Source organism: Mustelus asterias, chromosome 23 (assembly GCF_964213995.1).
Source record: "Mustelus asterias chromosome 23, sMusAst1.hap1.1, whole genome shotgun sequence".
In the NCBI taxonomy this organism is placed as follows: domain Eukaryota; kingdom Metazoa; phylum Chordata; class Chondrichthyes; order Carcharhiniformes; family Triakidae; genus Mustelus; species Mustelus asterias.
In genome coordinates this window covers 73,522,925-73,549,834 of record NC_135823.1, presented here as the reverse complement: position 1 = coordinate 73,549,834, position 26,910 = coordinate 73,522,925, and the positions used below count along the sequence as shown (strand labels likewise).

The window sequence follows — 26,910 nt, the reverse complement described above, 5'->3', positions numbered from 1 at the left end:
AAGCACAAAGGAGGGAATTAAAAGAGACAAAAGGGGCATAAATACACAGTGGGAGACAGTGTATCAGCAAGGGATAAAACAGAGAGAGAGAAAGTGTTTCATAGAGAAAACAAACAGGTATTTAGCTTTATAGAGACATAAAGTATCTAAAAAAGGAATTTAAACTGAACATTTAGAAAAGCACCAGTTAGGCCTCAGTAGATGTAACATGTCCATTTGTGGGCATCAGATTTTTGGAAAGATGTCAAGGTTTTCGGAAGAGTTTGAAGGGGATCTACCAGTAAAATTCCAGGGATGACAACTTCAATTATGCTAAGAGACTAGAGAAGCAGTGATAGCTCTTCTTAGAACAGAGATGGATAAAGCAAGATTCTGAAATGCCCTCATTATACCTTTACTTCCTTCTTCATGATGCTCCTTAAAACCTTTCTTTTTGACTAAGTGTTTGACAATCCGCCCTAATATAACCTTTTGTGCCTCAGTGTCAAATATTGTTGTATAATTTCTGTGAAACACTTGGGATTTATTTTTATTCATTCATGGGACATGGGCGTCGCTGGCTGGCCAGCATTTATTGCCCATCCCTAGTTGCCCTAGAGAAGGTGGTGGTGAGCTGCCTTCTTGAATTGCTGCAGTTCACATGCTGTGGGTTGACCCGCAATGGGAAAAATGCGAAAAAGCAATAAAGGGTACAATTTTAAAAGGCGTTCAGAAACTGACAGGCATGGAGATTGATGTGTACAAATCAAACATGGCCACGGAGCACGTTGAAGAAGGGGTTACAAACGTAGAGGGCAGAGTGTCACAGTGGGAGAGAAAAGCAGCATTGAAGCTATGAACCCCAACAGCGGTTTTCTCCGCTGTATTGGTCGCAAGTTGGGAAAAGAATTTAGAAGGGGCGAGACCCACAACCTCATGCTGGTGGGGCGGGCACTGATTGAGCCCCACCTGCCAGCAACTTTGTTTTTTAAAAAGTGGCTCAACTTTTTTAAAGGCTGCCCCAAAAATAAGTAAAAATAGAAGACCACCATCCATATCCTCCTCCCATTACACAACACCCCCCAGCCTGCCACTGCCTCCTGGTGCTGCCACCTGGCAGTGCCCCACCAGGAGCAGTGCCAGGGCAATGCCAGGGAACAGTGCTGGGGCAGTGCCAAATCATAGAAACCCTACAGTGCAGAAAGAGGCCATCTGGCCCATCGAGTCTGCACCGACCACAATCCCACCCAGGCCCTACCCCCATATCCCTACATATTTACCCGCTAATCCCTCTAACCTACGCATCTCAGGACACAAAGGGACAATTTAGCATGGCCAATCAACCTAACCTGCACATCTTTGGACTGTGGGAGGAAACCGGAGCACCCGGAGGAAACCCACGCAGACACGGTGAGAACATGCAAACTCCACACAGTCAGTGATCTAAGCCGTAATCGAACCCAGATCCTTGGCGCTGTGAGGCAGCAGTGCTAGCCACTGTGCCGCCAAGGTGAGGCGTGCCCCTCTCTTCCCTGAGTGATATCTGCCCGCCAGGTGCACGCCATGGGAGGCCAGTCATCATTCATGTTGGTGTGCCCTCACACAGATGTGAATAGATAATGTAATGAGGGGGATTATCAGGTGTAGAGGTCGGATAATTCAATTTTAATATATTTTAATTGGGTTCCCAACATTGAGTGTCAGGAATGTTGTGGGGGGGGTAGGGACAATTTTGACGGGACATCCCACTGATGTATAACGTGCTTTGGGCCTCTGTCCAAATTTTGCGCTCCCGTTGCCATTCATACCCGATGCAAATCCTGAGGTGGGAGGGAGAGGAGCCGGAGGTAGCGGTACATATTGGTACCGCTGGTGTGGGTAGGAAGGGGGAAGGGGTCATGAAAAGAGAGTATAGGGAATTAGGGAGACAGCTGAGGAGGAGGAAAGCAAAGGTAGTAATCTCAGGATTGCTGCCTGCGCCATGGGAAGGTGAGGACAGGAATGGAGTGAGGTAGAGGATGAATGTGTGGATGAGGGACTGGTGCAGGGGGCAGGGATTCAGGTTCCTGGACCATTGGGACCTCTTTAGGGGCAGGTGTGACCTGTACACAAAAAACGGGTGGCACTTGAATCCCGGGGGACCAATATCCTGGCAGGAAGGTTGACTAAGGCTACTGGGGAGAGTTTAAACTAGATAGGTTGGGGGGAGGGGATCAAAATGAGGTGACTGAGAGTGAGGAAGGTAGCTCGCAAACAGAGAAGGGTTATAGGCAGTGAAAGAGGGCGGATGGACAGGGAATAGAGAAGGGGAGAGCTCAGACCAAAGGATTGAGATGTGTTTACTTTAATGCCAGGAGTATAGTGAATAAAGGGGATGAGCTCAGAGCGTGGATCGATGCCTGGAAGTATGGTGTGGTGGCCATTACGGAGACTTGGATGTCTCAGGGACAGGACTGGATACTCCAGGTGCCGGGATTCAGATGTTTCAGGAAGGACAGGGAGGGAGGCAAGAGAGGGGGTGGAGTGGCACTGCTGATCAGGGATAGTGTCACAGCTGGAGAGAGGGTGTATGCTGTGGAGGGATTGTCCACCGAGTCTCTGTGGGTGGAAGTTCAGAGTGTGAAGGGGCCGGTCACTTTGCTGGGAGTTTTCTATAGGCCGCCCAATAGTAACAGGGAGGTGGAGGAGCAGATAGGGAAACAGATCCTGGAGAGATGCAGTAATAGCAGAGTTGTTGTGATGGGAGACTTTAATTTCCCAAACATAGATTGGAATATCCCTAGGGTAAGGGGATTGGATGGGGAAGAGTTTGTTAGGTGTGTTCAGGAGGGTTTCCTGACACAGCATGTGGACAAGCCTACAAGAGGAGAGGCTGTACTTGATCAGATAGTGACCAATGAACCTGGACAGGTGTCAGATCTCTCAGTGGGAGAGCATCTTGGGGATAGCGATCATAACTCTATCTCCTTTAGGCTTGCATTGGAAAAAGAGAGGATCAGGCAAGCTAGGAAAGCGTTTATATGGAGTAAGGGGAAATATGAAGACATTAGACAGCAAATTAGAGGAGTAAATTGGAAGGAGGTATTCTTGGGGAAATGTACTGAAGAGAGGTGGCAGTTTTTCAAGGAATGTCTGTCTAGAGTTCTACAGGACAACGTTCCGAGCAGACAGGGAGGTGTTGGTCGGTCAAAGGAACCGTGATGCACGAAAGCTGCGTGGGACCTAGTCGAGAAGAAAAGGAAAGCGTACAAAAGGCTCAGAGAGCTTGGCGAAGATAGGGATCTAGATGAGTATACGGCTTGTAGGAAGGGACTAAAGAAGGAAATTAGGAGAGCCAGAAGGGGTCACGAGAAGGCCCTGGCAGGTAGGATTAAGGAGGACCCTAAGGCGTTCTATAAATATGTGAAGAGTAAAAGGATGAGACGTGACGGAATAGGGCCTATAAAAGGTGAAGGCGGGAATGTCTGTACGGAACCAGTAGAAATGGCAGAGGTGCTCAATGATTATTTTGCCTCGGTTTTCACAGAGGAGAAGGACCTGGGTGGATGTACTGTGGGCTTGCTGTGGGCTGAAAGGATTATGTGGACTTTAAGAAAGAGGTTGTGCTGGAATCTTTGAATGGCATCAAGATAGATAAGTCGCCGGGTCCGGATGGTGTGTACCCCAGGTTACTGTGGGAGGCGAGGGAAGAGATTGCAGAGCCTCTGGCGATGATCTTTGCGTCGTCGATGAAGATGGGAGAGGTGCCGGAGGATTGGAGGATTGCGGATGTGGTTCCTATTTTCAAGAAGGGGATTAGGGATAGCCCAGGTAATTACCGACCGGTGAGTCTAACCTCAGTGGTTGGTAAACTGATGGAGAAGATCCTGAGGGACAGGATATATGAGCATTTAGAGAGGTTTAGTATGCTCAAGAATACTCAGCATGGCTTTGTCAAGGGCAGATCGTGCCTTACGAGCCTGGTGGAGTTCTTCGAAAATGTGACTAAACACATTGACGAAGGGAAGGCGGTAGATGTGGTTTATATGGATTTTAGCAAGGCGTTCGATAAGGTCCCCCATGCAAGGCTTCCAGAAAAAGTGAGAGGGCATGGGATCCAAGGGGCTGCTGCCCGGTGGATCCAGAACTGGCTTGCCCAAAGGAGGCAGAGAGTGGGTATAGATGGATCTTTTTCTAAATGGAGGTCGGTCACCAGTGGTGTGCCCTAGGGATCTGTCCTGGGACCCTTGCTGTTTGTCATTTTCATAAATGACATGGATGAGGAAGCGGAGGGATGGGTTGGTAAGTTTGCCGACGACACGAAGGTTGGTGGGGTTGTGGATAGTCTGGAGGGATGTCAGAAGTTACAGAGGGACATAGATAGGATGCAAGACTGGGCGGACAAGTGGCAGATGGACTTCAACCCAGATAAATGCGTTGTAGTCCATTTTGGTAGGTCAAATGGGATGAAGGAGTACAATATAAAGGGAAAGACTCTTAGTACTGTAGAGGATCAGAAGGACCTTGGGGTCCAGGTCCATAGGACTCTGAAATCGGCCCCGCAGGTGGAGGAGGTTGTTAAGAAGGCGTATGCTGTGCTGGCCTTTATCAATTGAGGGATTGAGTTGAGGAGTCCGGGGATAATGATGCAGCTATACAAGACCCTCGTCAGACCCCACTTGGAGTACTGTGCTCAGTTCTGGTCGCCTCACTATAGGAAGGATGTGGAAAAGATTGAAAGGGTGCAGAGGAGATTTACAAGGATGTTGCCTGGATTGAGTGGCATGCCTTATGAGGATAGGCTGAGGGAGCTCGGTCTTTTCTCCTTGGAGAGACGAAGGATGAGAGGAGACCTAATAGAGGTGTATAAGATATTGAGAGGCATAGATCGGGTGGACTCTCAGAGGCTTTTTCCCAGTGTGGAAATATCTGATTTGAGAGGACACAGGTTTAGGGTGCTGGGGAGTAGGTACAGGGGAGATGTTAGGGGTAAGTTTTTCACACAGAGGGTGGTGGGCGAATGGAATCGGCTGCCATCAGTGGTGGTGGAGGCGAACTCAATAGGGTCTTGTAAGAGACTCCTGGATGAGTAGATGGAGTGTAATAGGATGGAGGGTTATAGGTAGGTCTAGGAGGTAGGGATGTGTTTGGCACAACTTGTGGGCCGAAGGGCCTGTTTGTGCTGTAGTTTTTCTATGTTTCTATGTTTCTAAATGGGAACGCAAAATACCGGGCATCAACTGAAGCACAGAAAAGGACATGATCAACAATTATCCAACACTGACTTGATTTAAATTGAAAAACTACATTCAATTCTGGGCACTGCATTTCAGGAAGAATGTAAAAGCTATAGAGAAGGTGCAAAAGATATTTAAAAGAACAGTTTCAGGAATGAAGAGCTTCAGTTAGAAGAATAGGTTGGAGAAGCTGAAGCTGGCCTTTAAAGAAGGGGAGGTCAGAAGGAGGTATAATGGAGGTGTTCAAAATCATGAGGGGTCTGGACAGAGTAGGTAGGAACAAACTGTTCCCATTGGTGGAGAGGTCGAGAACCAGAGGACACAGATCAGCAAATGAACTAAAGGTGAGATGGGAGAACTATGGGCATTCGATAAGGTCCCTCATGCAAGGCTTCGAGAAAAAGTGAGAGGGCATGGGATCCAAGGGGCTGCTGCCCTGTGGATCCAGAACTGGCTTGCCCAAAGGACATGATGTGGAGATGCCGGCATTGGACTGGGGTGAACACTGTAAGAGCTTTAACAACACCAGATTAAAGTCCAACAGGTATATTTGGTAGCAAACACCTTCAGCAGACTTCAGCAGTCACGGGCATTCAGCCTCTGATCTTCAGGTAAGCGTTCTCCAAGGCGGCCTTCACGACACACGACAGCGCAGAGTCGCTGAGCAGAAACTGATAGCCAAGTTCCGCATACATGAGGACAGCCTAAACCGGGATGTTGGATTTATGTCACATTATCAGTAACCCCCACAGCTTGCCTCCTGGACTTGCGGGCTGTCCTGTCTGGAGACAATACACATCTCTTTAACCTGTGCTTAATGCTCCCTCCACCCACATTGTCTGTATCTTTAAGATCTGGCTGGCTGTAGGGATTCGCATTCTAATCAGTATTCTGTAACTTGATTTTTGTGTCTCTGTGCCCTGTTTGAGAGCACATTTCCACTCCATCTGACGAAGGAGCAGCGCTCCGAAAGCTAATGGTGTTTGCTACCAAATAAACCTGTTGGACTTTAACCTGGTGTTGTTAAAACTCTTACGTTGCCCAAAGGAGGCAGAGAGTGTGTATAGATGGGTCTTTTTCTAATTGGAGGTCGGTCACCAGTGGTGTGCCCCAGGGATCTGTTCTGGGACCCTTGCTGTTTGTCATTTTCATAAATGACCTGGATGAGGAAGTGGAGGGATGGGTTGGTAAGTTTGCCGACGACACCAAGATTGGTGGGGTTGTGGATAGTCTGGAGGGATGTCAGAAGTTACAGAGGGACATAGATAGGATACAAGACTGGGCGGAGAAGTGGCAGATGGACTTCAACCCAGATAAATGCGTAGTGGTCCATTTTGGCAGGTCAAATGGGATGAAGGAGTACAATATAAAGGGAAAGACTCTTAGTACGGTAGAGGATCAGAAGGACCTTGGGGTCCGGGTCCATAGGACTCTGAAATCGGCCCCGCAGGTGGAGGAGGTGGTTAAGAAGGCGTATGGTGTGCTGGCCTTTATCAATCGAGGGATTGAGTTTAGGAGTCCGGGGATAATGATGCAGCTATATAAGACCCTCGTCAGACCCCACTTGGAGTACTGTGCTCAGTTCTGGTCGCCTCATTACAGGAGGGATGTGGAAAAGATTGAAAGGGTGCAGAGGAGATTTACAAGGATGTTGCCTGGATTGAGTGGCATGCCTTATGAGGATAGGCTGAGGGAGCTCGGTCTTTTCTCCTTGGAGAGACGTAGGATGAGAGGAGACCTAATAGAGGTATATAAGATGTTGAGAGGCATAGATCGGGTGGACTCTCAGAGGCTTTTTCCCAGGGTGGAAATGGCTGCTACGAGAGGACACTGGTTTAAGGTGCTGGGGGGTAGGTACAGGGGAAATGTTAGGGGGAAGTTTTTCACACAGAGGGTGGTGGGCGAGTGGAATCGGCTGCCGTCAGTGGTGGTGGAGGCGAACTCAATAGGGTCTTTTAAGAGACTCCTGGATGAGTACATGGGAATTAATAGGATGGAGGGTTATAGGTAGGCCTAAAAGGTAGGGATATGTTCGGCACAACTTGTGGGGCCGAAGGGCCTGTTTTTGTGCTGTAGTTTTCTATGTTTCTAACCATCTTTCTGTGGGGAGGGTGGTTAGGATTTAGAATGCGCTGTCTGAGAAGGTTGCACTGGATAGATTCAATTGGGGCTCAAGAATATATGGAATTTGGCCCATCAAGCCTGCTTCCCCATTCAATACCACCATGGATGATATTGGGTTCCAATTCCACTATCCTCTCCTTTCCCCATATCCCTTGATTCCCCGAGAGTCTAAAAACCTACCTATCCCAGCTTTCCACGTATTCAACGATGGAGCATGCACAACCCTCTGGGATAGAGAATTCCAAAGATTTACAATCCTTTGAGTGAAGAAGTTTCTCTTTATCTGAGTATTAAATTATTTGCTCTTTATCCTTAAACTGTGCTCTGTTTCTTTCAATGAGGAATTGGATAAGCAGCTGAAGATTAAAAAGAAATTGTAGGGTTATAGGCTGAATGGCCTCCTTCAGTACTGTCACCATTCTATGATTCAACTGTCTGAAACAGTAGACACTTAGTATGGTTCAAACTGCATCTTTGTAATCAATATCTATGGCAATGACAAATGGTTAACTCCATTTGCTCCTTCCAGGTGATGGCTGGTAGGGGCGGTATAAGTATTGGGAACTGTGGTATAAAATGGTAAATATACAAATATTACAATGTGCCTATGAGAAATTCAACAGAAGATCAAGTCATTTATTTTAAATTCAGTACAAATATATAGTTCACACAAGGAGTATAATCACTAGAGACTAGCACTTATTTCATCTTAAGTTTCATTAATTTCAATCATAGCTTTGAACAAATTCATGCAATTCCACCAGCAGTGGAGAATACCCATAAGAATAATTAAAAATATAAGAAGATTGAGGTTAAATCTGAGTTTGATATTGAAAGTTTGCTACGTAATATTTATTGGAATTTTATTTTACATTTTGGGGGCGATTTTACCATTTTGATTCGAAGTGCTGAATCTGGGTGTAATTCAGATCTGACTTGGAAACCTGTCCTCAGGCGCCCCCAAACGCACTCAGCCTGAAAAAAAAATTGCGGGTCCGCATTGCGCTGTGGGCGGGGCTTATCACGCCCGAAACGCTGCAGCTCCAATCGGAGCATCCACAGTGAAAGAAAAATTTGAAAAATGCTCCCCTGTCACATTGCCCCCGGGCTGCAAAAAGCAGATAAAGCAGCCGGGAGCAACCCATCCCCACAACATAACTGTCCCCCTCATCCACCCGCCCCCCTGACTACACAGACCAATCGCAACCCTCTGCCCCCCTTCCCTCCCATCGATTGCCCGCAGAGTGGCAGCAAACTCCCCCTGCCCCCCACCCCCCACCAGAGAACCATCTGGCCTCACTCCTCCTCCCCGCCAGCACCAGAGAATGATCTGGCCTCCCTCACCCCACCCACCACCACCGATCTGAGTTAGAAAGCCACCGGAAGCTCTGAACTTACCTCTTCAGAAGCTGGAGCACCCGAAACAGACCTTTGCCGAGCATGTCTGTTTCATGTTGAATCTGCACGGGCGAACACGGTGGTAAAGGGGGAAATGCCGGTAAGATTGGGCGTCCAGCTCATTAAGTCAATTTAAATGCATGCAAATGCATTTAAATTGACATCTCACCCGTTTCGGGCACGGTTCCGATTGCAGCCATTGTTGGGCCTTGGTAAAGTGGGAATCTGCGCGGGCGTGGATCACGCTAATTGCCTCACGCCCGACCTTATCAAGTTTTCACGCCCAAAAACGGGTGCAATGCAATGGTAAAATCGGGCCCGTTGTGTTGCGTCTTATAATTTCTGCAAGCACTTTTGATACCTAAATTGCAATTTACTATTTGATCGTACTGAGAAATAAGACAGATATTTTAGAATTACCTTGGCGACCATATGACCATAAAAAACCGGAGAATGTTTGCTGGGATCATACTGAGATATTTCAGTCGACACAGATGCTGTTTCCGGCCTCGAATCCTCTAAAAAATGAGAACTGATTGCTTCAAATTCTGTAAAAGCACAGAAAAGGGACGTTTCTTAAACATCTTATTCTTCCTGGGAAGTTTGAGTTTATAAATACGAATAATTCTGAACCATATTCACGATGTGAGAACTAAATACTATCTGAATTGGTGTTCCAATTTCAGTCCATTGTAACACATAGCTGTGTCATGTTAATTGCATTAATTATCATCATGCTGTGTTCAAAACTGAAAATCTGATACAAAAACAAAAAATGCAAAAAATATTGAGAACAGCAAAGAGAAAGGTTTGCATTTCAGTGTAACAGTTTACTTTAACTTCTACTACCTAAGTTTTTTTAGTTTAAAGATAAAGTTTTAAAGTTTATTTATTGGTGTCACAAGTCGGCTTACATTAACACTGCAATGATGTTACTGTGAAAATCCCCTAGTCACCACACTCTAGTGTCTCGGTCACACTTATTTGCATGTGTTGGGGTTATTGGTATTTAGAACATAGAACATAGAAAACATAGGAGCGGCACGGTAGCACAGTGGTTAGCACTGCTCTACCCAAATCGAGGGTCCTGCGTTCGATTCCCGGCTTGGGTCACAGTCTGTGTTGAATTTGCACATTCTCCTCGTGTCTGCGTGGGTTTCCTCCGGGTGCTCCGGTTTCCTCCCACAGTCCAAAGATGTGCGGTTAGGTTGATTGGCCATGCTAAAATTGCCCCTTAGTGTCCTGAGATGTGTAGTTTAGAGGGATTAGTAGGTAAATATGTAGGGATGGGGGAGTAGGGCCTGGGTGGGATTGTGGTCGGTGCAGGCTCGATGGGCCAAATGGCCTCTTTCTGCACTGTAGGGTTTCTATGATTCTATGATAGAAAAAATACAGCACAAACAGGCCCTTCGGCCCACAGGTTGCGCCGGTCATGTCCATACCTACCTAGGCTTATATATAGGCTTACCTATAAACCTCAATCCTATTAGGTCCCATGTACTCATCCAGAAGTCTCTCAAAAGACCCTATCGAGTTTGCCTCCACCACCACTGACGGCAGCCGATTCCACTCACCCACCACCCTCTGAGTGAAAAACCTTACCCCTGACATCTCCTCTGTACCTACTCCCCAGCACCTTAAACCTGTGTCCTCTCGTAGCAGCCATTTCAGCCCTGGGAAAAAGCCTCCGAGAGTCCACCCGATCTATACCTCTCAACATCTTGTACACCTCTATCAGGTCACCTCTCATCCTTCGTCTCTCCAAGGAGAAAAGACCGAGCTCCCTCAGCCTATCCTCATAAGGCATGCCAACCAATCCAGGCAACATCCTTGTAAATCTTCTCTGCACCCTTACAATCATTTCCACATCCCTCCTGCAATGAGGCGACCAGAACTGAGCACAGTACTCCAAGTGGAGTCTGACGAGGGTCTTATATAGCTGCATCATTATCCCCGGACTCCTAAACTCAATCCCTCGATTGATGAAGGCCAGCACACCATACGCCTTCTTAACCACCTCCTCTACCTGCAAGGCCGATTTAAGAGTCCTATGGACCCGAACCCCAAGGTCCTTCTGATCCTCCACAGTACTAAGAGTCTTACCCTTGATATTATACTCCTTCATCCCATTTGACCTGCCAAAATGGACCACTACACATTTATCCGGGTTGAAGTCCATCTGCCACTTCTCCACCCAGTCTTGCATCCTATCTATGTCACGCTGCAGCTTCTGACATCCCTCCAACCTATCCACAACACCACCAACCTTCGTGTCGTCGGCAAACTTACCAACCCATCCCTCCACTTCCTCATCCAGGTCATTTATGAAAATGACAAACAGCAAGGGCCCTGGGGCACTCCACTGGTGATCGACCTCCATTCAGAAAAAGACCCCTCTACAACCACTCTCTGCCTTCTGCAGGCAAGCCAGTTCTGAATCCACAGGGCAGCAGCCCCATTGGGACATATTTGTACACCATTGGGTCACTTGCCTCAGGTGGCAGGAGAGAAATGACCAGTGCCTATTATGGAGTAGTGTAGTTGGCAACGTCCAGAGAAACAAGTACATTTGTTTAACTTCCTGCACAGTCGACTATGCTCAGAAAGTTTTCCTTTTGAAGCGAGGAGTTCCTCCATTAGTCGGCTGGTCATATAGCCAGGGTGGCCGACACTTGCTTACCAAAGCAAATCTTCTATGGAAACCTTAATCATGGCGGTCAATGGAAATGTTACAAAGACACTCGGAAGGCTTTGTTTATGAATCCTGGGAGATGTCCACCCAGGATCACTGCACCTGTGCAATCAAATCAAAAATGGTGCAGCCTCCTTCAAAAGCAATCGCACATCAGAAGCAGAGAGCAGGATACAAGCGTTGGAAATGCTGAGCCAGCAACCCACCCAAAACTCAACCGTCAGCACTCTCCTGTCCTATTTGCAGCAGAATCTTTTGGGCACAGATCAGATTAGCTGTCACGTATTTACATTCTGGAACCCATGCAAACACCCTGATGATGAACATCGCTCCTCCTATTTGCTTCATACCACTGGACACCAGAAATGCAGTGTTCCAATGTGCAGATGTTAACTTACTGCCAGTAAAATTATAGGACTCCCCAAAGATTCCCAGTCTTCAATGTTTCAAGCCTTTCAAAAGAACGCATCAGACGCTCTTCCTAAAATGCTCTCTGACAGCTGCTTTCAAATCGTAAAATATAATAATGCTGAACTGTGCACCTGACCGAGGACAACATTTCAGCTGTCACATCTTCTAGCACTGAAGAATTGTTGGCTCAAGAGCTCACACTCTGACATTCGAGTTCTCAAAAATAAGGGGACTTTATCATGTTCTTTTGTGTACCAATGGCTGATTCATGGATGGTAACTTAAAAAGTCATAGACTCACAGCATGGAAGCAGGTCTTTCGGCCCAACTTGTCCATGCCGTCCTTTTTCTTTTCAACCCCTAAGCTAATCCCAATTGCCCGCATTTGGCCCATATCCTTCTATACCCACCTTACCCATGTAACTGTCTAAATGCTTTTTAAAAGACAAAATTCTACCCGCCTCTACTACTATCTCTGGCAGCTCGTTCTAGACACTCACCATTCTCCATGTGAAAAAATTGCCCCTCTGGACTCTTTTGTATCTCTCTCCTCTCACTTTAAACCTATGCCCTCTAGTTTTGGGAAAAGATATTGACTATCTAGCTGATCTACGACCCTCATTATTTTATAGACCTCTAAGTTCACCCCTAAGCCTCCGACGTTCCAGAGAAAAATGTCTATCCAGCCTCTCCTTATAACTCAAACCATCAAGTCCTGGTAGCATCCTAGTAAATCTTTTCTGCACCTTTCTAGTTTAATAATATCCTTTCTATAATAGGGTGACTAGAACTGAAGACAGTATTCCAATGTGGCCTTACTAATGTCTTGTACAACTTCAACAAGATGTCCCAATTCCTGTATTCAATGTTCTGACCAAATGAAACTAAGCATACCGAATGTCTTCTTCAGCACCCTATCCACCTGCGACTCCACTTTCAATGAGCTATGAACCTGCAGCCCTAGATTGCTTTGTTCGATAACTCTCCCCAACATCCTGCCCTGGTTCAATCTACCAACTGCATCACCTCGCATTTGTCTAAATTAAACTCCATCTATCATTCGTCAGCCCACTGGCCCAATTGATCAAGATCCCGTTGCAATCCTAGATAACCTTCTTCAACGTCCACTATGCCACCAATCTTGGTGTCATCTGCAAATTTACTAACCATGCATCCTAAATTCTCATCCAAACCATTAATATAAATGGCAAATAACAGTGGACTGAGCACTGATCCCTGAGGCACACCGCTGGTCACAGGCCTCCAGTTTAAAAAATAACCTTCTACAACCACACTCTGGCTTCTGTCATCAAGCCAATTTTGTATCCAATTGGCTACCTCATCCTGAATCCCATGAGATTTAACCTTATGCAACAACCTACTATGTGGTACCTTGTCAAAGGCCTTACTAAACTCCATGTGGACAATATCAACTGCACTGCCCTCATCTACCTGCTTGGTTACCCCTTCAAAAAACTCAATCAAATTTGTGAGACATGATTTTCTACTTACAAAGCCACTCTGACTGTCCTTAATCAGTCCTTGCGTCCCTCAATGCCTGCAGATCCTGTCTCTCAGAATATCTTCTAACAACTTACCCACTACACCGGCTCACCGACTTGTCGTTCCCAGGCTTTTCACTGCAGCCCTTCTAAACAAAGGCACAACATTTGCCACCCTCCAATCTTCAGGCACCTCACCTGTGGTTGTCAATGATTCAAATATCTCTGCTAAGAGACCCGCAATTTCCTCCCTAGCCTCTCACAATGTCCTCGGATACGCTTCATCAGGTCCCGGGGATTTATCTACCTTAATGCGCTTTAGGACTTCCAGCAACTCATTCTCTGTAAATATGTACACTCAAACAAAAAACAAAGAACAAAGAAAATTACAGCACAGGAACAGGCCCTTCAGCCCTCCAAGCCTGCACCGATCATGCTGCCCGACTTAACTAAAACCCCCTACCCTCCCAAGGACCATATCCCTCTATTCCCATCCTATTCATGTACTTGTCAAGACACCCCTTAAAAGTCACTACCGTATCTGTTTCCACTACCTCCCCCAGCAACGAGTTCCAGGCACCTACGACTCTGTGTAAAAAAATCTGCCTCGCACATCTCTTTTAAACCGTGCCTCTCGCACCTTAGACCTATGCCCACTAGTAATTGACTCTTCCACCCTGGGAAAAAGCTTCTGACTATCCACGCTGTCCATGCCTCTCATAATATTGTAGACTTCTATCAGGTCTCCCCTCAACCTCCGTCGTTTCAGTGAGAACAAATCAAGTTTCTCCAACCTCTCCTCATAGCTAATGCTCTCCATACCCCAGACAACATCCTGGTAAATTTTTCTGGACCCTCTCCAAAGGCTCCACATCCTTCTGGTCGTGTGGCGACCAGAATTGAACACTATATTCCAAGTGCGGCCTCACTAAGGTTCTATAAAGTTGCAACATGACTTGCCAATTTTTAAACTCAATACCCCAGCCGATGAAGGCAAGCATGCCGTATGCCTTCTTGACTACCTTCTCCACCTGCATTGCCACTTTCAGTGACCTGTGTACCTGTACACCCAGATCCCTTTGCCTATCAATACTCTTAAAGGTTCTGCCATTTACTGTATATTTCCTATCTGTATTAGACCTTCCAAAGTGCATTACCTCACATTTGTCCGGATTAAACTCCATCTGCCATCTCTGCACCCAAGTCTCCAACTGATCTATATCCTGCTCTATTCTCTGATGGTCCTCATCACTATCCACAAATCCACCAACCTTTGTGTCGTCCACAAACTTACTAATCAATCCAGTTACATTTTCCTCCAAATCATTTATATACATTACAAACAGCAAAGATCCCAGCACTGATGCCTGAGGAACACCTCAAGACATCACTATTTATTTCTCCAAGTTCCCTAACATCCATGCCTTTCTCAGCAGCAAACACCGATGAGAAATATTCATTTAGGATCTCACCCATCTCTTGTGGCTCTGCACATAGCTGACCCTGTTGATTGTTGCTGGCCTCCAGGGCTCTTTAGAATCTTGATTATTTGTGGGTAAGATTATATCCAGCTGATTCTGTAGTAATTCAGCCAAAGGGCTGTGACTGCGGTTTACAATCAGATAGTCTTCACCTCAGGACCTACAACTCCGGTCCGGGTAAAGTAACAGGCTTAAAACCCCTGCTGACTGCTTCCCATTGGGCAAGCCTCCACTCACTCAATAAGGCAGCTCAGACTCCACAAAGGGGACTCTATCGATGATCCCCCTTGGCCTTCGTGGCCATCATGACTGTCTGATTGTCTGGATTTCCAAATGCTTTAAAACATTATCCAGGCACATGCTGCAGGACAATCGAGTTTATAATAATTTTCTATAAGTCACCCTCGTGCTGAGGAAAATACACAAAGACTGTTTGAGAAAACATTCGACAAGGATTGTGACGAGACACACAAATTTCTTCAGACACATGCTATAGTTTCTCTGGAGGCAATTCCAGTGCCCAAGATTTTTAAGTGTTATTCTCACCCATAACTTCTAGTTTTGAGTAAAAACGGATATGACATTTAGGACATTGAAATTATAAATTATTGCACTTTGTAGGCATTTTAACTAGAACTGTCTCTGACAACTGCCAATCAGGGATGCTGTATATTGTCATTGTGTGACAGCGCCTGCTTTATTCAGGAAGGTTAGGATTCATTATAGTGTAGGTCATACTACTTTATATTCTAATTAAACCACCACCATACAATTCCAATATGTACATAACATATGTCAATGGAATTATTCATAAAGGGGAGGCTGACAATAAAACCACTCCACTGAGGGGGTTGGTGGGAGAATGCTAATTAATCTGAAAAATTACAATCTTTCTGAAATGAGGGGAACTGTATTTGTTTTACACAGCCTGGGGGAGGAGCAGTAAACTATCCCCGGATGCTATTAACTATGTCAGAGAATTCTAAAGAATCAGGTTCTGACAAGCAAGAAAAAGCAGTAGCAGTCAGTCTGAGCAGCAACCCACACCAGGATGGTGGGAATAGCTTTGAAAGATTTTTTTAATGATTGAAAAAATGTAGGGTGGAATTTTCCACTCCAGCGACTCAGTGCAGTGATATGTGGCAAAGTGAGTGTGACTGCCACTAGGCAGGGGGGGCAGAACCTGGCATCCGACCTTTCGCTTTTCAACTCATTTATTAAATTCCGACGAATGCTCAAATAAGACTCCAAAGTTTGCAGGACTTCTTCATAAGCAGCTGAAATCTCATCAATCCCTTCCCATGCTTTCAGGTCATTAGTGATGATCCTATTGTATAGTGTACTGACCTGGTCTTTCTGACCTTTTTTGTGTAATCATGATGTGGTTCTGTACCTTGTGAACCTTTTTCTACAGTTGTCCCAATTTTGGGCCCATTGTGAGCTTTCTGCAATCTGAAATGGTTTGGAGATTGGTAGTGTGAATTCCATGCTTCTGCCAAACCCTGGGGTTGTTCCTGCTTCTGTACTTGCTGCTCTGTGCCGCTGTGTCCGTGTTGCTGTGTCCGTGCTGCTGTGTCCGTGTTGCTGTGTCCGTGCTGCTGTGTCCGTGTCGCTATGTCTGCGCTGCTGTGTCCGTGTCGCTATGTCTGTGCTGCTGTGTCCGTGTCGCTGTGTCTGCGCTGCTGTGTCCGTGTCGCTGTGTCTGCGCTGCTGTGTCCGTGTCGCTGTGTCCGTGCTGCTGTGTCCGTGCTGCTGTGTCCGTGCTGCTGTGTCCGCGCTGCTGTGTCCGTGTTGCTGTGTCCGTGCTGCTGTGTCCGTGTTGCTGTGTCCGTGCTGCTGTGTCCGTGCTGCTGTGTCCGTGCTGCTGTGTCCGTGTTGCTGTGTCTGCGCTGCTGTGCCCGTGTTGCTGTGTCTGCGCTGCTGTGTCCGTGTTGCTGTGTCCGTGCTGCTGTGTCCGTGTCACTATGTCTGCGCTGCTGTGTCCGTGTTGCTGTGTCCGTGCTGCTGTGTCCGTGTTGCTGTGTCCGTGCTGCTGTGTCCGTGTTGCTGTGTCTGCGCTGCTGTGTCCGTGTTGCTGTGTCTGCGCTGCTGTGTCCGTGTTGCTGTGTCCGTGCTGCTGTGTCCGTGTCGCTGTGTCTGCGCTGCTGTGTCCGTGTTGCTGTGTCCGTGCTGCTGTGTCCGTGTCGCTGTGTCCGTGCTGCTGTGTCCGTGCTGCTGTGTCCGTGCTGCTGTGTCCGTGTTGCTGTGTCTGCGCTGCTGTGCCCGTGTTGCTGTGTCTGCGCTGCTGTGTCCGTGTTGCTGTGTCCGTGCTGCTGTGTCCGTGTCGCTGTGTCCGTGCTGCTGTGTCCGTGCTGCTGTGTCCGTGCTGCTGTGTCCGTGCTGCTGTGTCCGTGTTGCTGTGTCTGCGCTGCTGTGCCCGTGTTGCTGTGTCTGCGCTGCTGTGTCCGTGTTGCTGTGTCCGTGCTGCTGTGTCCGTGTCGCTATGTCTGCGCTGCTGTGTCCGTGTTGCTGTGTCTGCACCGCTGCTTGTTGCTTTGGGCCTGTACTCTTTGTTGTCCAAGCCCCTCAGCTTGCATCTGTTGCTCCCTCAATGCCTGACGTCTCGGTGAGTCTTTTTTTCTTTCATCCTTCCTTTGAGGGTCTCTTTTCTTGTAGCTCCTTCTTGAAGATTCGCTCATACCATCGTGTTGTTCTGTAGTTGGGGTCTAGATGGGGGTTTTGCGATTGTCTATTCTCCCAATGTTGTTCAAGTCTGTAGTTTCTCAAAACCGTTACTCTTTATTTCATAGAATCATAGAACCCCGACAGTGCAGAAAGAGGCCATTCGGCCCATCGAGTCTGCACCCACCACAATCCCACTCAGGCCCTACCCCCATATCCCTACACATTTAGCCCCTAATCCCTCTAACCTATGCATCTCAGGTCACTAAGGGGCAATTTTAGCATGGTCAATCAACCTAACCCGCAGATCTTTGGACTGTGGGAGGAAACCGGAACACCCAGAGGAAACCCACGCAGGCACGGGGAGAATGCGCAAACTCCACACAGACAGTGACCCAAGCCGGGAATCAAACCCAGGTCCCTGGAGCTGTGAAACAGCAGTGCTAACCACTGTGCTACCGTGCTGCCCACTTTGCAGGAAGTATTTACACATTTGGACCGCAATACAAGGTTGGAGCTTCTCCTTCTTCTAGATTACTCTTACTTCTCAGTCCTGTGACCTGACATCATTATTATACCAGTATCACACATGCTTCTGATATAACATTTTACTCTACAAGTCCAAGTTCAATTGGACACTCCAGGGAAAATCGCTCTGATTGTTTCCCACACAGTGTCGGCGTGTGATGAACATTTGAACCCGAAGGCAGGATTCCAAAGTCTGCAGGGAAAGTCTTTTTCAAGGCTCCTGTTACTATCATAGAGTTAATGGAACTCAGCCATTTCTTTAGTTGGGTAAGCTTTTCTTGTTCTATATGTAATCAGAGCTATCGCACAGAGCCCCTTTTATATAGTAGCTGCAGTTGAAACATGCTGGAATTCATTTTTCAATTCGAAAAACTTCACATAAATATGACAAAAATGAAATCCTCCCACACCACCTCGGGATAGTATGTTTTTTATTGTTCAACTAGCCTTGCCAACATTGCAGCAAGAAAACTAACTGCTAGAAGGTATCTGCAGAAAGAGCACATTGCCAATGCATACACTCTACGTTAGGACACAATTTCTGCAACATCTATTATTCTATCAGTTTATTTTTTACGCATTATACTTGCCTCAGGTGAGTCCTCCCAGCTCTGTTTGCAAAACAATCTTGACACTCCTTTACTCTTCCTCTGCTTCAGATCCATCTTAACAAAATCCCTTTCCCAGTCTGCCCTTCTGCTCTCCCCATTGTCCATTTCTACATGTGAAACAAATACTTCACTCTGCTCACTCAATATTACCACAGTACAACCTTTGGATTTACTAATCATAAATATCAACCACTGAATCCTTCTCCACCATCAACATCCTGGGGTTACCACAAACCAGAAACCTAACTCTACTTTAATTGTGGCTACGAGGTCAGAGACTGGGAATTCTGTGGTGAGTAACTCGCCTCTTGAATCCATAATGCCTGTCCACCATCTAAAAGGCACAATAAGGACTGTGATGAAACACTCTGCACTTGCCTGGATAGTGCAGCTCTCATAATACTCAAGAAATTCACACTATCCAGGAGAAAGTAGCCATCGGCCCCCTACCCACCACCATAAAATATTCTCTCCCTCCACCACTGGTGCACAGTGATAGCATTGTGTACCATTTACAAAATGCACTGCGGCAACTTGCCAAGGCTCCTGTCACTGTTTCCAAGCCCAACAACCAGAAGGGTAAAAGTAGGAGGCACAAGTAAGTTCCTCTTCAAATCACCCATCATCCTGGCTTGGAAATTTATTGCAAGAAGTCTCACACCAGGTTAAAATCCAACAGGTTTAATTAATTCAGCTTTTGGAGTGTTGTTCCTTTTACTGTGCTTACCCCAGTCTAACGCCGGCATCTCCACATCTTGGAAATTTATTGCCATTGTCACTGGGTCAAAATTCTGGAACTCCCTCCATGTACAGCATCCCTATACCACAACAACTGCAGTGGTTCAAGAAGGCAGCTCAACACCAACTTCTCAAGGGCAACTCGAGTTTGGGCAATAAATGCCGGCCTGGCCAGTGATGCCCGCATCTCATAGTTATGCATTTAAGGAGAAGTGAGATGAACATGATGGAAAAAGGAATAGAGGGATATGTTGATGGGCTAGTTGAAGAAGATTGGGAGGAAATTTCTACAGATCATAAACAATAGCATGCAGCTATTGGGCTGTGCTGCAAGTATTTTGTAAAAGCCAGGCCAAGATTTCTACACCTCCAACTCCCCTTCTTCCTTCTCTGAATTCAGGACTTATGGTGTAATAAAACAAATTGTGCTTTTCATGGCCATATATTTAGAATGTCCATGCAAATATTCTCTTAATATAATTGTACACAACCATTAGATATTTCACCAATATTTCAAAATAATATTTTCAAAAATCAGCATAAATCTGTCACTTTAATGTGTTACAATTGACATAGCATGCCGAGCATACTCACTGAACAGACCAACAGTCTGCTGTTTAAATCAACTTGTATTATACATAACGAGCAGAAAGTTCTGGAAAAGTTCAGCAGGTCTGGCAGCATCTGCAGACCTGTTAAGTTTTTCCAGCAGTTACCATTTTTATTTTGAATTTGCAACATCACATGAGGAGAGATTAAGGATTATATTGACTGGAGTTGAGAAGAGTGAGAGGGGATCTCATAGAAACTTATAAAATTCTCACAGGGTTAGACAGGGTAGATTCAGAAAGAATTTTCCCGATGGTGGGGAGTCCAGAACTAGTGATCATAGTTTGAGGATAAAGGGTAAACCTTTTAGAACCGAGGTGAGGAGAAATTTCTTCACCCAGAGGGTGGTGAATGTGTGGAATTCACTACCACAGAATGTAGTTGAGGCCAAAACGTTGTGTGATTTCAAGAAGAAATTAGATATAGCTCTTGGAGCTAAAGGGATCAAGGGATATGGGGGGGGGAAGGGGGAAAATCAGGATATTGAATTCGATGATCAGCCATGATCAAAATGAATGGTGGAGCAGGCTCGAAGGGCTGAATGGCCTACTCCTGCTTCTAGTTTCTATGTGCAGTATTTTGCTTTGATAATGTGCTTATGCACATTTTATCCCAATTTTCAGAAATATTGTTATTTCAATCTTACTGCAGAATTTAAAAGTTGGGCACAATTTGAAATCTATTTAGAGGTGGATGAAAATTATCTCTTGACTGGCTTTCTCCATGTTCCATTCAGCAGCTTGGGCCTGTTGTACCATTCAGTGAGACCCTGGTGAATCTGGGTCACCACAGCCACTTCTCTCATTGACCTTTGTGGGACATTTCATAGAAACTGTTTAGGGTGATGTAATGGTAATGTCGCTAGATTAGTAATCCAGAGGCCCAAGCTAATGTTCTGAGAACATGGATTCAAATCCCACCACAGTAACTGCTGAAATTTTATTCAATTAATAAATCTGGAATTATAAAACCAGTCATCACGATGGTGACCATGGAACTATCATTGATTCACTAGCGCCACTATAGGGAGGGAAATTTGCCATAAGAACATAAGAAATAGGAGCAGGAGTAGGCCATCTAGCCCCTTGAGCCTGCCCCGCCATTCAATAAGATCATGGCTGGTCTGAAGTGAATCAGTTCCACTTACCCGCCTGCTCCCCATAACCCTTAATTCCCTTACCGATCAGAAATCCATCTATCCGTGACTTAAACATATTCAACGAGGAAGCCTCCACCACTTCAATGGGCAGAGAATTCCAGAGATTCACTACCCTCTGAGAGAAGTAGTTCCCCCTCAACTCTGTTCTGAACCGGCCCCCACTTATTTTGAGGCTGTGCCCTCTAGTTCTGGTTTCCTTTCTAAGTGGAAAGAATCTCTCCACTTCTATCCTATCCAGCCCCTTCATTATCTTATATGCCTCTATAAGATCATCCCTCAGTCTTCTAAACTCCAACGAGTACAAACCTAATCTGCTCAATCTCTCCTCATAATCTACACCCCTCATCTCCGGTATCAACCTGGTGAACCTTCTCTGCACTCCCTCCAAGGCCAATATATCCTTTCGCAAATAAGGGGACCAAAACTGCACACAGTATTCCAGCTGCAGCCTCACCGATGCCTTGTACAGATGCAGCAAGACTTCTCTGCTTTTATATTCTATCCCCCTCGCGATAAATGCCAACATCCCATTTGCCTTCTTGATCACCTGTTGTACTTGCAGACTGAGTTTTTGTGACTCATGCACAAGGACCCCCAGGTCCCTTTGCACAGTAGCATGTTGTACTTTTTTTCCATTTAAATAATAATCCAATTTGCTATTATTTCTTCCAAAGTGAATAACCTCGCATTTGTCAACATTATACTCCATCTGCCAGATCCTCACCCACTCACTCAGCCTATTCAAATCTCTCTGCAGACCTTCCGCTTCCTCCACGCAATTCACTTTACCACTTATCTTCGTGTTGTCAGCAAACTTTGTTACCCTACACTCAGTCCTCTCCTCCAGATCATCTATGTAAATAGTAAACAGTTGTGGCCCCAGTACCGATCCCTGCGGCACGCCACTAGTCACCATCTGCCAACCAGAAAAGCACCCATTTATTCCAACTCTCTGCTTCCTGTCAGATAGCCAATCCCTAATCCACGCTAACACCCTACCCCCAACTCCATGTGCCCCAATCTTCTGCAGCAACCTTTTGTGAGGCACCTTATCGAATGCCTTTTGGAAATCCAAAAACACCACATCTACCGGTTCCCTTCCGTCAACCGCACTAGTCACATCTTAATAAAAATCCAGTAAGTTCGTCAAACACGACTTTCCCTTCATGAATCCATGCTGCGTTTGCTTGATCGAACCATTCTTATCTAGATGGCCTGCTATTTCTTCTTTAATGATGGATTCCAGCATTTTCCCAACTACAGACGTTAAGCTAACCGGCCTGTAGTTACCCGTCTTTTGTCTACTTCCTTTTTTAAACAGCGGCGTAACAGTAGCCGTTTTCCAATCAGCTGGCACTACCCCAGAGTCCAGTGAAGTTTGATAAATAACCACTATCGCATCCGTTATTACCTCTGACATTTCTTTCAGTACCCTGGGATGCATTCCATCCGGGCCCGGGGACTTGTCCACCTTCAGTCCCGTTAGTCTACCAAGCATTGCCTCACTAGTAACAATAATTGTACTGAGTACCTCTCCTCCTACCAACACTCGATCGTTAACATTCGGCAAACTATTTATGTCTTCCACCGTGAAGACCGACACAAAAAACCTATTTAAAGTCTCAGCCATTTCGTCGTTTTCCATTATTAAATCCCCCCTCTCGTCCTCCAAGGGTCCAACATTCACTCTAGCCACTCTATTCCTTTTTATATATTTGTAAAAACATTTACTATTATTTTTTAGGTTTAGAGCTAGTTTAGTTTCATAATCGATCTTTTCTTTCTTTCTCGCTTTCTTAGTCATTTTTTGTTGTTTTTTTAAAGCTTTCCCAATCTTCTAAGTCTCCACTATTTTTGGCCACTCTGGACGCATTGGTTTTTAATTTAATACTCTCCTTTATTTCCTTCGTTATCCATGGCTGGCTATCCCTTTTCTTACAGTCCTTCTTTATCACCGGAATATATTTTTGCTGAGTACTGAAAAAGATCTCCTTAAAAATCCTCCATTGTTCCTCAGCTGTCCTACCTACCAGTCTGCTCTCCCAGTCCACCCTAGCCAATTCAGTCCTCATCCTATCGTACTCCCCTCTGTTCAAGCAGAGGACATTGGTTTGGGACCCCACTTTCTCCCCCTCCATCTGCACCAGAAATGCGACCATATTGTGATCACTCGACCGAAGAGGGTCCTTCACAAGAAGATGCCATCCTTGCACGCGTTAAGAATTTTCTTTTTCCTACAGATTTCTGTACAAGGATCATTTAGATCTGAAACGTTAACTCCGTTTCTCTCTCCACAGATACTGCCAGACCTGCTGAGTTTATCCAGCATTTTCTGTTTTTATTAAATCCAGACCTCAGGCCTGGTTTTATTTCAGATTTCCAGCATCTGCAGTATTTTATTTTTCTGAAGTTAATTTTGGGCCAGTTCCGGAAAGTGTAGAGAATCTGGGCCCCAGGTTTATTAATGGGACTAAATAGACTGAGCATTACAGACTGGAAGAGGTAAAGATATTAATTAGTTTAATTTAGAGAATATATCGTGAGTTGTGTGGAGAACAAAGATGGCAACTCAAGGAGGATTTTAATGGGATTCCAAAACCCCGCACCATCAGATGAAACGGAGCGTGGAAGGAAATGTGATTTGATCAGGGATCCCATGGAGGACATCAGCAGGAGAGAGCCAGAGAGCAAAGGTCAATGGGTGAGCCCAGCAGAACAGACCTGGGGGCAGGAGAGCAGAGAAGGAGAGCAGGGGAGAGCCGGAAGCCAGCGGGGAGAGATGGGGAAGGGGGATGCCAGACAAGGCTGCTGGGAGAGAGCCATGGGGACTGGGAAAGCATGATTACAGTGGGTGAGACCGGTAAGGGAGCGCTGGGGGCAGTGGGGTGAGCACAGCTGTAGAGACCAGAAAGCCAACAGGGCAGAGCAGGGAAGGCATTGATTTACTAGAGGCACCTACAGGAGTTACAGGGGGTAATTTATCAGAGCTAATGAGGGGGGGTAATTTACAGTAGTTACTGGGGGTAAATTACACTCCCACAACCTCCTATAAATTAACCCTATCACCACCTGAATGCCAGGAAGGAATAAGCTCTGGATATATTACAATTAATTCATGGGATTTGGGCATTTCTAGCTGGACCACATTTTTTTGCCCATCCAAAGAACAAAGAACAATACAGCACAGGAACAGGCCCTTCGGCCCTCCAAGCCCGCGCCGCTCCCCGGTCCAGGATTGAATCCTGAATCTAGGATCCCCGCCCAATTTTCCAGCCTATCTACATCCTAATATCCTATCCACCGAGCTGTCCCTCACAGCTACGATGCTTTGTTCATCACAACCTATTAACTCACCCCCACCCCCCCATTCCAGACCATGTGATCTCCAGGGAGAGGCGAAAACCCAGAGTGAAAACCCCAGGGCCAATATGGGGAAAAAAAAATCTGGGAAATTCCTCTCCGACCCCCTGAGGCGATCGAAACGAGTCCAGGAGATCACAATGGCCCTGATCAGAAAATGCTTCCCAACCCTATTCATTTCCACTTCTGCTTTACGAACACCATCTGAATTCCCTGCCCCCAAGACAGGTTCCCAACTATCCGCAGTCTCGCTCTGTACTGGCACCAGCAAGATGATCATAGAATGAAGCCTTGAAACGAGAAACAAAGAACAATTAGCCCGCGCCGCTCCCTGGTCCAAACTAGACCACTCTTTTGTATCCCTCCATTCCCACTCCGTTCATATAGCTGTCTAGATAAGTCTTAAACGTTCCCAGTGTGTCTGCCTCCACCACCTTGCCCGGCAACACATTCCAGGCCCCCACGACCCTCTGTGTAAAATATGTCCTTCTGATGTCTGTGTTAAACCTCCCCCCCTTCACCTTGAACCTATGACCCCTCGTGAACGTCACCACCGACCTGGCAAAAAGCTTCCCACCGTTCACCCTATCTATGCCTTTCATAATTTTATACACCTCTATTAAGTCTCCCCTCATCCTCCGTCTTTCCAAGGAGAACAACCCCAGTTTCCCCAATCTCTCCTCATAACCAAGCCCCTCCATACCAGGCAACATCCTGGTAAACCTCCTCTGTACTCTCTCCAAAGCCTCCACGTCCTTCTGGTAGTGTGGCGACCAGAACTGGACGCAGTATTCCAAATGCGGCCGAACCAACGTTCTATACATCTGCAACATCAGACCCCAACTTTTATACTCTATGCCCCGTCCTATAAAGGCAAGCATGCCATATGCCTTCTTCACCACCTTCTCCACCTGTGATGTCACCTTCAAAGATCTGTGGACTTGCATACCCAGGTCCCTCTGCGTCTCTACACCCTTTATGGTTCTTCCATTTATCGTGTAGCTCCTCCCTACATTATTCCCACCAAAATGCATCACTTCGCATTTATCAGGATTGAACTCCATCTGCCATTTCTTTGCCCAAAATTCCAGCCTATCTATATCCTTCTGTAGCCTCTGACAATGTTCCTCACTATCTGCAAGTCCTGCCAGTTTTGTGTCGTCCGCAAACTTACTGATCACCCCAGTTACTCCTTCTTCCAGATCATTTTTATAAATCACAAACAGTAGAGGTCCCAATACAGAGCCCTGCGGAACACCACTAGTCACAGGCCTCCAGCCGGAAAAAGACCCTTCCACTACCACCCTCTGTCTTCTATGACCAAGCCAGTTCTCCACCCATCTAGCCACCTCCCCCTTTATCCCATGAGATCCAACCTTTTTCACTAGCCTACCATGAGGGACTTTGTCAAACGCTTTACTAAAGTCCATATAGACAACATTCACGGCCCTTCCTTCGTCAACCATTCTGGTCACTTCTTCAAAAAACACCACCAGGTTAGTGAGGCATGACCTCCCTCTCACAAAACCATGCTGACTATCATTAATGAGTTTATTCCTTTCTAAATGCCTAATTATTCTTGAACTCATTGGCTTGCTAAGCCATTTCAGGGGGCATTTAAGAGTGAACCACATTGCTGTGGATCTGGAATCACATGTAGGTCAGACCAGGTAAAGATGGCAGATTTCCTTCCCTAAAGGACATTAGTGAATCAAGTAGGTTTTTACAAAAGTTGACTATGGTTTCATGACTTTTAATTCCAGCTTTTATTAGATTCAAATTTCACCAAATGCCGTGTTGAGATTCAAGCCTGGCTCCCAGAGCTTTGAGGTGTAGACTATTATGAAGGCTATAGATAGGGTAGATAGGAAGAAACCTTTACCCTCAGTAGAGGGATCAACAACCAGGGGGCACAAATTGAAGGTAAGAAGGAAGAGATTTGGAAGGGATTTGAGGAAAAGGTTTTTCACCCAGAGGGTGTTGGGAATCTGGAACTCGCTGCCTGAAAGGGTGGTGGAGGCAGGAACCCTCACAACATTTAAGAAGCATTTAGGTGAGGACTTGAAATGCCATAGTGTACAAGACTATGGACCTTGGAATTAGAATAGGTAGCTGTTTGATAGTCGGCACAGATATGATGGGCTGAAAGGCCTCTTTCTGTTCTGCAAAACTCTCTGACTCTATGAGTATCCCGAGTCTCTGGATTACTAGTCCAAATACCAGGAAGCCACGATAGAAATAGTTGGATGGCTACCATTGGTAAACCAATCAGCATTGAGGAAGCTGGCAGATAAGTTCTGTTGAGCTGTCGCACATTCTGCCAAACCTTTCACTGAAAGATCAGGTGCTTTCCTGTTCGCATTGCCCAGTAAAGCTACAGCAGAATCAAGGATCGTGAATCTCTGGAACTCTCTTCCTGAAAAGGCAGTGGAAGCAGAGTCT

General features: G+C 46.1%; 1 protein-coding gene across 2 annotated transcripts in view; it reads right to left on the bottom strand.

Moving 5' to 3' along the window:
- iqck (IQ motif containing K) overlaps positions 1 to 26,910 on the bottom strand; it is a 131,407-nt gene that overhangs the window by 100,905 nt on the left and 3,592 nt on the right. For both annotated transcript variants that reach the window (XM_078240951.1, XM_078240952.1), the window contains exon 2: positions 9,138 to 9,265. In XM_078240951.1, the coding sequence (XP_078097077.1) occupies positions 9,138 to 9,265 (128 nt within the window). The remainder of the gene's footprint in view (positions 1 to 9,137; positions 9,266 to 26,910) is intronic.